The 11910-nt window shown below is 43.7% G+C and overlaps 2 protein-coding genes across 3 annotated transcripts; both read left to right on the forward strand.

Annotated features, from left to right (window-relative positions):
• Positions 1-439: 439 nt before the first annotated feature.
• Positions 440-4001, forward strand: LOC109764855 (RNA-binding protein L). The gene is made up of 7 exons (XM_020323638.4): positions 440-951; positions 1373-1832; positions 2786-2847; positions 2927-3057; positions 3152-3254; positions 3348-3551; positions 3681-4001. The coding sequence occupies exons 1-7, from the start codon at positions 604-606 to the stop codon at positions 3681-3683; spliced, it is 1311 nt and encodes a 436-aa protein (XP_020179227.1). The 5' UTR covers positions 440-603; the 3' UTR covers positions 3684-4001.
• Positions 4002-5000: 999 nt separating this feature from the next.
• LOC109764856 (uncharacterized) lies at positions 5001-11408 on the forward strand. 2 transcript variants are annotated; one of them, XM_020323639.4, is made up of 10 exons: positions 5001-5279; positions 6583-6704; positions 6788-6900; positions 7091-7155; positions 7241-7452; positions 8665-8910; positions 9075-9176; positions 9317-9367; positions 10550-10640; positions 10749-11408. In XM_020323639.4, the coding sequence occupies exons 1-10, from the start codon at positions 5108-5110 to the stop codon at positions 10901-10903; spliced, it is 1329 nt and encodes a 442-aa protein (XP_020179228.1). In that variant the 5' UTR covers positions 5001-5107; the 3' UTR covers positions 10904-11408. The 2 variants fall into 2 exon arrangements, with proteins under 2 accessions (XP_020179228.1, XP_020179229.1); XM_020323640.4 differs by having other exon boundaries at positions 5027-5279; positions 10746-11408.
• The last annotated feature ends 502 nt before the right edge of the window (positions 11409-11910 follow it).

Consider the following 11910-nt stretch of genomic DNA (forward strand, 5'->3'; position numbering starts at 1 on the left):
TCAAGCCAAAGAAGTTGATGGATCGGTTTATCCTTCTCCGGTTACAGAAATTAGACATCTTTTGAGTCCTCGTGAATCTTGTATTACTCATATTTCTCGATCTCAAAATAGGGTTAGTGACAGTTTAGCAATTTTTGCTTGTACCAAAGGAGAACCATGACATGGTTAGGTTCTGGTCCTGAGGAAACTGTCCAACCAGCTGCTGATGATTGTAATTCTATGAGTTGAGTAATACAAGTTTTTCATCCGCAAAAGAAAAAGATTGTAAGTATTTCAAAAAAAAGAAAGCTTCTCTATATTTCGCAAAAGACAATACTATATATTTACTTTTTATTACAAGAAAAAAGAGAGTACTCCTACTTTGAAAACAAAAAGCGGACGAGGACACCAGTTCTCTTCCGGGGGGAAAAAGGAAAAAAAAAAAAAAAGGACACGGGCGCCGCGCTCTACTCGCCCACGGTAATAAAAAAGGAGAGCCGGAATCCCTGTACACGGACGAATCTCAGCCCTGAAATCCCCATCTCCTCCCCCGTATCCCTCCTCTCTCCCGTCCCTCTCCCCCTCTCTCCTCCCTAGGGTTCGGGTCTCTCCTCCCCCGTCGCCATGATGCAGCCACCGCCGCCGTCGCAGCCGCAGCCGGGCATGGGCGCCCCCATGCCCCCGCAGGGCGCGGGAGGGCAGCCGCCGCACTGGGGCGCGATCCCGCCGCCGATGCCGCACTACGCGCAGCCGCCCCCGCAGCAGCAGCCGCCGCCGCAGGCCATGTGGGGCCAGCCGCCGCCCCAGGCCGCGCCCTACGGCCAGGTGCCCGCCCCGCAGCAGTACTACGCCGCGCCGCAGGCCCCCGCCGCCCCCGCCGCCTCGGACGAGGTCAGGACGCTCTGGATCGGGGACCTCCAGTACTGGATGGACGAGAACTACATCTACAGCTGCTTCGCCAACACCGGGGAGGTACGTGTCCCGATCTGTCTGATGCCAGATTCGTTCGGCCCGTCGCTCTGATGCGAGATTTGTTTGGGCTCGGCTTGCCCTAGTGGATGTACGCGTCGCTGCTCTAGATGTACAGGGTTAGGGATTTAGTTGTGATGGTAGAATTGCGAGAAGAGTTGCTTTGCTGTGAATTACGCCTTTTTTTACAGGGAAAAAAATCAAGCTTTAGCTGTGGTTCTGGAGCAGTTGCGTTTTTGGCACGGTTGTATGATTGGTGTTGTGAAGACTAAAACTGTCAACTGCGTCTTGTGAAAATAAATATTCTCTAGTTAACTGATGTGTTTGTTTCTGATTATCTACCTTTTGACATGTGTGTGAATGTTCTGCAGAGCATATATTTATATGTAAAGTTGCTAATGATGATCTTTGCGTTAACTTGCAGTTCCAATCTGTGAAGCTTATCCGTGACAAGCAAACTGGACAGCTTCAGGGCTATGGCTTTGTCGAGTTTGCAAGCCATGCAGCAGCTGAGCGAGTTCTTCAGACATTCAATGGTCAAATGATGCCAAATGTTGAGTTGGCATACAGACTGAACTGGGCCAGTGCTGGTGAAAAGCGTGATGATACCCCGGACTATACAATCTTTGTTGGGGATTTGGCAGCTGATGTTACAGACTACATGTTACAGGAGACATTCAGGGTACATTACCCTTCAGTAAAGGGCGCAAAGGTTGTCACTGACAAGATGACAATGCGTTCAAAGGGTTATGGGTTTGTGAAGTTTGGTGATCCTACAGAGCAAGCTCGTGCCATGACTGAAATGAATGGAATGCCCTGTTCTTCCAGACCTATGCGCATTGGCCCAGCAGCAAATAGGAAGACAACAGGGGTTCAGGAGAGAGGTAAATGTTGTCAATCTCATGTCGCTGCAATGGCTTTTTGCTATTACATGTATATACATTTACTTCTCATGCATACCTAATTGCTATGTTTTATGGTGCCTTTGTCCTTTTATAAATTCATGTTGTTCTACTTGTTTGTGTCTGAACAATACAAAGCTAGGTATTACCTTTTTTGCATGCAAGAAGACATTCTTCATTAGTATAATGGTTTCAGCATGGATTTGCGTCATTTAATGCTCAATTAGATAAATAAAATATAGTAAACTCATGCTATCTGGAAGCAGGATATCAACAGTTCCACCATATATGCCCTGCAATTGACTTGAGCTGTGGCATTTCTTGTTTAAATCAGTTATGCCCTAAGTTTGCTGTCCTAAGTTTGTAGTCTGTTTCTGGTTCTTCTATTTATTTTTTACTTTCCTACTCCCTCCGTCCCCAAAAACAACTTTAGTACAAAGTTGTACCAAGTCAGTGACACTTACTTCGGGACGGAGGGAGTACTAGTTATATGTCACTATAATGTATGTATATCTTTAGAACACCTTTCCTGTGTATAAATAAAAATGCTATGGCCCATGCTCAATCAGAATATACACATGCAAAGTGAACTGGTATATTGTGTCGTGATTGCTTTGTTCACCAGAGTTTAGCAGTTGAGGGATGGAATCCCTTCCACATGCATTGAGAGTTAAACTTCCCATCTCGAATTTTTGCTAAGTGAATTTTGTATGACCTTTTGGTAGTTGTTCCTTCTTTATTTATCTATCTTATTATGCATTGCTTTAGTCACATGTTATTTATTTATTTAGCTTTTGCCCTGCTTTAGTGACATGGTATATTTATCATTTAAATTTTGTGTCTCTTGCATGATATGCATTCATGTTTATTTATTCTTTGTTATTTAACAAGTCTTACAACGTATTTCCTTCACTTTTTTTTGCTTTCATTTACAGTACCAATTCCAAATACAAATACTCAAGGAGCTCAGTCTGACAATGATCCTAACAATACCACCGTGCGTTCTTAGTTCTACTTTTCTGTATTACACCAATTGAATTTCAGTGTGTTGAACATAGTTGTTTCTTTGGTCTCAGATATTTGTTGGTGGCCTTGACCCCAATGTCACTGAAGATGCCTTGAAACAAGTGTTTGCTCCATATGGGGAAGTTGTCCATGTCAAGATCCCTGTTGGGAAGAGATGTGGCTTTGTTCAGTATGCTAACAGGTTGATTTTTTTTCTCTTTAATAGTTTAGTTGTTTCTTGTTTGCATATTTTTGAAGTACTTCCTTCTAAGTTACTCTTGTGACTGCATATTCAGGCCTTCTGCTGAGCAAGCTCTGCAATTGCTGCAAGGGACCTTGGTTGGTGGTCAGAATGTGAGGCTTTCATGGGGACGAAGCCCTTCAAACAAACAAACTCAGGTTTAATTCTTGCATGCTAAACTTCTGTCCTCTCTTGAGTTGTATATATACTAGATGTAAAGTGGGTAATATATAACACGTGAACATTTTCAGCCTCAGGAAGCCACCCAGTGGGGTGCAGGTGCTGCTGCTGGTGCTGGTGGTGGTTACTATGCTGGATATGGACAAGGCTACGAGGCTTATGGACAAGGGTATGCACAGCCTCAAGACCCTAACATGTATGGTTATGGAGCCTATGCTGGTTATCCCAACTACCAACAACCAGCAGCGGCACCGCAGCCACCGCCACCACAACAGGTGAAGTTCCCTATCGATATAAGCGCAAATCTTAGCTCTTGATAATCTTATTACTTAAATGTTGCACCGACATGTGAAAACCAGCCGCCTGGCTAATCCAAAACTACGCCATCTTTTCCTTCTCTGCAGTGAGCTCTCCTCGTTGGGTCGTCCAGACAGATGAGAACCCCTGTTTGAAGGCACTGTCAAGGCTAATGTTGTAGCACCTGTCGATAGAGAGAGACGGTTCCTGGACTCCGGATTTTGATTGCCCCATGGCAAGGTCTATTGTTCTGTTATTATGCACTATGTTATGATCAGCTGTTGTCCGTCCCATTGTGGTGATCCTTTGGATATGTACTTGGAAACTTCGCTTTGTTTCGCCGCATGTCCTTGTCTACTGTTATTTACCATTGCTATCTTGTGCTGTTAAATTATATACTACTATTGTACCGTTTGCTTCCTGCTGCATTTGTTTATGTTGTTGGTGCTTTGTGGTTTGGATTCTCTTTTTTATCAGAGAAGAGGATAACCCAACAGCTTTGGTCTGGTGGCCTGATTAACCACATGGGCAGATCAGATCACAGGGCATGGCTGCTTGGTGCTGTCGACCGTGGAATTTCGTTTGATAGTGTTTGTTTCATACTACTAGAATGGTTCGATTAGCGCCTGTGGATTCGGCAATTAATTTGAGGTCTTATAGTCGTAGTTGTAATCTCCCTTTTGTTTGGTGTCATTTTGGTTCTATCTAGTGCTCTCTAGAGACATCGTTTTTACTGCAAGAGCAGAGCATTTTGGTTCTACTTTCTACTACTTTCTACTACTCCCTCCGTCCTGTAAGAGCGTTTCACTAGTGTAAAAAATGCTTTTATATAATGGGATGAAGTGAGTAATACAATACTCAAAGACCATCGATTGGAAAAGAACAGAATAACATTAATATCATGAAAAATAAAAAATTATTACTCGGCTATGTATATAGCTAACTAATGAAACATTTGATGATGAATCTAAAGATAAGCACGGTAGATCAAAATCAATTCTAAATGTCCGTGATCGCGTCTAAATCTCCGTGGACAAGGACGGATGTCCAAAATCTAGAAATGGTTTGAAGGAGTTCTCACTCCCTGGTGTACGGCCTTGGAGTTGCCCTGATTACACAACGTAGTGCATTAGTAGAAAGTAGAACCAACATTTCCGATCACCGTACGAAAAAAAGTAAAGTAATGACAGAGTTACAGACGCCAGCTGCAAAGCGACAAAGGCTGACGAGAAAGGCAGCCAGAGCCAGCCATAGTTCCAGACAGGGCGCTGTAGCACATGTACAGCCCGAGATTCCTTGCCATTGTCGCGCGCGCGCGCGCATCAAGATCCGCGCCCCAGCAGATCGGGCCGCGATCCAGCAGCGCCCGATCCGTCCGTCCGTTCCGAACCGACCCCCGACCCCGACCCGTCCGTCAGACACACGGCCGCACGCGGCACGCGCCGCCCGGGCTCCTTTCCTCTCTCGCCTTTCCGCCTCTGCCTCGTCGCCTCCCCTCCCCCCTCTCCTCCCCACCACCACCACCCCCCGCCCCATGGCCCGCCCCAAAAAGGCCAAGGCGGCGCCGGCGCAGGCGCCGCCGGCCGTCTGCGAGGCGCTGCTGCTGGCGACGGTCTGCATGGTCGGCCTCCCCGTCGAGGTCCAGGTCCGCGACGGATCCGCCTACGCCGGCGTCTTCCACACCGCCTCCCTCGACGCCGGATACGGTGCGCGCCCCCTCTCCTCCCTCCCTCCCTCTCTCGTTGGTCTGGTTCGGGGATGGCGTCGGGTCCCGGGATCACGCGAATGGCGCTCGGGCCGTGATCCGGCTGCCGGGCGGAGATAGTGGGTGCCGCGAGGCCAGTGAGGCGACCTGGTTTGGTCTCTTTTTTTTTTCTTCTGGGAATGGGTTGTGATCCGCTTGTTCGTCGACTTACCGCGGCCGCCTGGATGCCGCGTTTTGCTAGTATTTTGTTCTGGGGCTGTGGCTGGGGCTGGGGCGGATTCGGGGGCGGGTGGTGGAGATCGCCGGGTTATGTTCATCTTCTGTGATGAGGGGCGGCTGCGTGTGTTCTGCTCTATAGAGGCCGAGATCCTGGTCGTTCGGTCTTCCTGATTTAGGTGAGAAAATTGTGCTGGGAATTGTATCTGGATTGGTTCGAGCGATCCGGGTTTCTACAATGCAAGTGCATCTAGATTGTTTCCTTCTCCCTTCTCTCCTACATCGCCACCCTGCCGTGAGCCTGAAGCGTCATATGGAGGATCTCTTGCGCGTCAGGGTGGATTCAAATGTGGTTCATCCAGATCACGGGAAAAGTGTTTTTGCTTTCCTTGTTCCATTTGCAGATCACGTGCTGTCATGGTCTTGCATAAATCATTCTTCTGGATCTAGGGGCGAATTCCCTTGCCCCCCTTGCTGCTGTTTTTTGGTCTCGGTGGGGATTTGGTGCGTGCTATGTTGCGGAGATAAGTCATAATAGACGAATGCTTTCATTCCGTGATCGAAGCGATTATGCTCGATTGTGTGATCCAACAACAGTACAAAGGTTATAGTTATTATTGGGCATTATGAAGGATATACAGTGTAATGGAATTACCGGTTCGGTTTCGCTCTACATTTGAGCTGTGATGAAGAACTCCAGGTGGATTTCTCGATACCATTGAAAATGGTGTGGTTTCTGTATTCTAATTGCTCTTAGGATTTTCGCCCTGGGGGCAATATTGCTACATCAGTCCCTTTATTTTGCTTATTAATTTGTTCTCTTAGATTTTTTTGCAAGTTCTCCAGGAAATATCCTTTTCCTTGGGAGATCATGCGCACAATTTGTGGATTGACCTTGATTTTACATCATCTCTACTGTGATCTGATAGTCTGAACTCCTTTAAGTCCTTTTTATCTCATAATTTGAGTTTGCCAACTGCTCATATACTTCGTACTTTCGAGTCTTGGGCAGTATAATGTTTGTTGTGTTCTACCAAATTTTAGTTTTGGGGGAGGACACATTGGATTAATGGATTTGTGTTGAGCAGGTGTTGTGCTAAAGAAAGCAAGGAAGATTGCAAACGGAAAAGACAATGCCAATCTAGTGCTGGGAGCTTTTGTGGACACTCTTGTTGTTCTCCCAGATGATCTTGTGCAAGTGATTGCAAAGGTAGGTTTAATGCACTTATATGTTAGTTGAAACACATTGCCTTCTGATGGAGCTGACAAAAATGGTTGTGGTTGTTTTGCCAGGACTTCTCCCTTGCTACTAAAGATATTTCTAAAACTAGTGCTTGTGATGTGGTGGCAGCCAGTGGATTGATGCAGCCTCAAACTTCACATTTGGGAGACCCAAAAGCATCCAGGTCTGTAAATGTGTATCCATCAAAGTATACCGATTGCTTGCCCCCAGTAACTGGATACCTTTAACTGTTACAATTTTTCATTGCTGGTTCAGAATGTACATCAAGCAATATATTCTACTTGATTGTATTCTGCTTATTTTTACCATGTCTTATTCATTGTTGACCTTCATTAATGCTATTTCTGTCACAGACAGGTTGAGAAGTGCAGCAGGCTGTGTCAGAATAGTGATAACCCCACTGGGAAAATTGCTCCAAGTACTAACTCTAGCCCTTTTTGTCTTCTATTCAGATAGCCCTTTCATCCTTCCCTTCCTTGCACTAAACCTTTCTGATTTCTCAGTGAACAGTAATGCTGCAAATGTCTGCTCTCCAATTGAACATATAGTGCCAAATTGGAATGCAATTCCAACTTCTGCTGATATTGGATCAAAAGATGGAAATGTTGTTAATTCAGTTTTAGCTACTCCTGTGGTAGCTTCAAATGTTAAAACATCTCAACCCATCAACAATTCATCTATTAAAGCTGTCATGTCAAGCAAAACCACTGCTAAGGTGAGCTCTTTTGGTATGTGTTAGTAGCGATAGATTTGTCTACATCTTATTCTTCCTTATAAAGTACTCCCTCCGTTCCCAAATATAAGTCTTTCTAGAGATTTCAACGAGTGACTACATACGGAGCAAAATGAGTGAATCTACACTCTCAAACATGTCTACATACATCCGTATATTGTAGTCCATTTGAAATGTCTAAAAAGACTTATATTTAGGAACGAACGGAGTAGTACTCCCTCCGGTCCATATTAATATGGACTGTAGGGGAGTACCTGCTGACTTTGTAAGAAAAATAAGCATGCCATGTATCTCCATTTGGAGCAAGGCATAGTAATAAACTGTACGAATTTATGTATTATTTCAACTATGTACAATGCTTAACTATACTGATTTATTGATTATCTCAATATGTTGTAAATGTATGCATTTTCTCAATAGTAATGTATAATGCTACGTTGCTAATAATATTATTGCAGATGCAAGTATTGAAATACAAATTTATATATTAACTCAACTCCGCACATAATGCTTAACTGTACTGATTTATTGATTATCTCAATTATTTCCTAAATGTGTGCCTTTTCTATGCATTATACTTAGTACTCTCATGCCAAACATAAAATTATTGTCGATAACTGAATGCACAGGGAAAATACTTTAGAATCTAGTCGTAAAATTAAATACGGCCTGCCAAGGGTCAATGTTCTTGACCAAAGTATTGCTGCTATGATTAGTGCATTCCTATTTTGGATTATGATGCATAGAAGTTTTCTTTTTTCTGAAAAGATTCAAATAAGGCACGTGCAACATTGCCAGGTGGGAGCGCGTAGAAGAGAACTGTTTCTTTCCACGTAGGACAATTGTTCTAATGTTGTACTGTCGATGCTTAAATAGGCACTGGCACGTCTTAGGTGCTTGTGCATATATCTTTGATCTAATTGGTAGATAAAACAACAATCTAAGCCTCTACAAGACATACTAGTTGCCTTGCATGAGGAGATGCCTCTTACTTTGGCACTTGCCTATACTCATCTTTAAGCACCCATGTAAATGCATCTTGCATTTGTACATGCCCTACTTCCAATGCCTTTTTTACTGCTGTTCATGAACCTTCCTGTGCTTTATTATCATCTTCAGTACTACATTATATATATGACATGCAGTTCATTGTTTTCAGTCTATTCATTTTGCCTTTTAACATTATTATGTCAGGAATCCAAACTCAATCCCCATGCTAAGGTCTTCGCTCCATCTTTTGCAAGTTCCAGACCAGTACTTGCAGCTGCACCCCCCGTTAACCCAAACTATATCTCAAACTCGGTCTCTGGAGTTCCAACTGGTGTACCTGTATTTCAAACTCACTCGCATCCAGGCAGTTCGTCTCTATCCAGCAAGGTTGTTCATTATAATAACCTGGCTCCTGGAAACTTTGGAATGTCACCTCAATATGTTCAATCAGTAAGTAACTTGATTTCTTTTAGCTGGATGCACTACCATATTATATATCAAGTGATACGAGCTAAATACGACATAAGATGTCAACTCTTACACATGGTTAACTATGATATGTTCATGCTTCTGAATTTTGATGCACGCTGCTGTCTACATTTTTTGCATGACAGGTTGTGGGGCATAATGTCGGAAGGCTAGATCCTGCAAGACTCGGTACACCATATCACCCCTTGCAAGTGGGATCAACCTATATCAGCCCTAGTCCTCAGCCTGTAAGTCCTATATTTATTTTTTAGTAAGATATGTAGTCCATATTAATTTAGAAAGCTGTTCATTTGTGTCTATTTATTAGTTGAAATTATTATCATCTGCTACTCAGCTGAACCAAATTGTTTTATTTCATACTTTATAGATGGTCGATGGGAAGTTCAGTCCTGTTGTTTATGTTCATCCAGTTTCTCAGGTGAGCCATTGCTGTTTGTATCAAGGGTTCAAGGGGATCTCTTTCATAGGAGGAGGATGATACACGCATAATTGTAGAAACATGCCTATCTAGAAATTATCCAAGCTGAACTTTGCAAATAAAATTGTTTTTAGAAATAGACTAGCAAAACATGCCCGTGCATTGCAACGGGAAAAAAAAAATCATCCCTCATACTCACACCTGACAACATCGAATCCCTTGAAATCTTTCACGATGCTACACGACAAACAACATGATAAGTGGTGTTGCGCAAAAATCATGAGGTTGGATGATTTTTGAAGTGTACTCAAGATGTTTCCAATTTATTAGGGAACAGAAATATCAACGTTAAGCTGGCATTTCCAAAATACCCCATATAAAGAAGATATTAATTAAGGTTGCATCCTAAATGGAATTTTAGAAATGTTTAATATAATAGCATATTTGAAATCTACACATTTTTGAGTGATTTCCATATATAACATGTTAATTTTGGAGTTGGGATTTGAAAGTTATGATTAAATTTTTTTTTGAATCTGCCTGAAAATAGAAAGGATAAAAATAGAGTAGCTGGGCCGAAACTGGAGCATCGGGATCGAACCCAGGTCTCAGGTGTGAAGCAGTGAGGCTCATACCACTACGCCTCTCGGGCGCTTGTGATGTATGTCAGGGGTGTACTATTAATAAACTGTAGCTGTCGGTGATTTTAGAAGGGAAAAAGTAAACTGTTTTTTTTGACTTACTGGTGGAATGGTGGGTAATTATTAACAACTCCAGGGGTAATTTAATGACTGACGGACAGAAGCACTAATCCCTTTATTATTAGGTATAGATATAGATAGATATCTTTTTGCCTCGGTAAACCTTGAACGTTGGTTAGTGGAGATTAGCATCACACATTAGTATCTTGCGGCTTCAGTGTTTGCGATGGATGTTGCGACCCTGATGCTGTATAGACTTATTTTGTGCATCAAATTCACTTGCTTATCAAATGGTTTTTAATTTTTTCCTTAACCGGCTGGCTTCTTAAAATCTCATCCATGTAACAAACCCTGGTGCAACAGCGCGATGTTTACTGTAAATATAAACTGGAACGGACACAGAATTTTGATAAGAGAACTAGAATGGACACACATTTTCTTCTGGCTCATTCTGTCTTATCTGTTATTTTTTCTATTGAAGGATGCTATGCGTGTAACACCAGTTATGTCCCAAGTATGGCCTCGCCCTTTGCTGTTGAACTCGCATCAAGCTAGCATGCAAAAGTTTCAAGGTAACAGACATTGCAGGTTTCGGCCTCATTGTCATTGATTGAATAATCAAAAGTACTGAGGCGTTTTGTTATCACACTGATGCCATATTTTCATGCCCTCTCCAGCAGGCACTGCCCCATTCTTTGGGGCTCCGCCAGTCATGGCAACTGGGAACCTGCCCATGGTGATGCCGAGCCCTGCAACGCTTGTGCAGCCGTTCCAGGCCATTCATCCAATCATGGTTCCTTCTGCGACCAGTATGTATCCAGGCAAATACATGTAAACTTGTCATACCGCTGTGATATCTGATTTCTTTGGAAGAAGAATCTTGGCTTTACCCCTTTGGCTTTTCGGGGTATACATCTAAGAGGACTCGCAGTTTTGCCTACCCTGTCAATTCACCTACTAGTTGCTGGTCATTGTCCGTCTTTTTATTGGGAGGACTTGCAACGTTTGCCATAAGCCATAGTCGGTGTGGCTTATGGTTTAATTTTTCGGGAGAGTTCATGGGAGGAGTTGATATGAAAATAGAGAGGAGATTGAAGCGATTCTTTGACTGCCTTGGCGGCAACACATTTTACCTGTTCTTCTGCGTTTGCAGAGCAGTATGTACCGTGAAACATTGTAAATGAGTAAGATAGTGAAGTGGTCCCTTTTCTTCTCCATCTTGCAAGTGTGATGTCGCTGCTATGAATGTTATCTTTTGTTGCAAGTGTAGTTCTGGGACTATTATTCTTGTAACTTTCATGTGTAGCATGTACAATCTTTCATTGCAGTGCTTTAAGCAATTTGATCGGTTGTGTTCCTCGGTGGAAAGAAGTCGGTCAGGGCGCGCTACACGGCTGATCTTTTGCCATCCGATCCGTGTCCCTGGATAGGAGTACGTGTTGGAGTCGTATCGTTAAGGTTAGGATCCGAGTCTTATAAACCCCGACAGGACGAGACAAATAATAATGGGAAACGTTTGGGAACGGCGCACCGTCACAGGCTTCGTTCGGCTCTACTAATAACTTCTACGCACGCACCGCTTCCTTATCTTTTTGCCTTATTTCTTTCGTCTTTCACAGCCATTCGTTTCTCCTCTTATCTACTCCTTCTCATCTCATCTCTCAACTAAACTATCCCGTGAGCTGTTCCGGCCACCGCCGCCGATTCATGGCCACGCGCGCACCCTGCTCCCTCTGGCCTCAGATCCATGGCGTACTTCATCCCAAGGCGCGTACCGCTTGGCATCGGACCGCCCAAAGACCAAGCACTGTTTCCAGGCGCCTCTGGCGAGAGGAGTTGATG

The sequence above is a fragment of the Aegilops tauschii genome, chromosome 2, assembly GCF_002575655.3.
Source record: "Aegilops tauschii subsp. strangulata cultivar AL8/78 chromosome 2, Aet v6.0, whole genome shotgun sequence".
NCBI classification, from domain to species: domain Eukaryota; kingdom Viridiplantae; phylum Streptophyta; class Magnoliopsida; order Poales; family Poaceae; genus Aegilops; species Aegilops tauschii.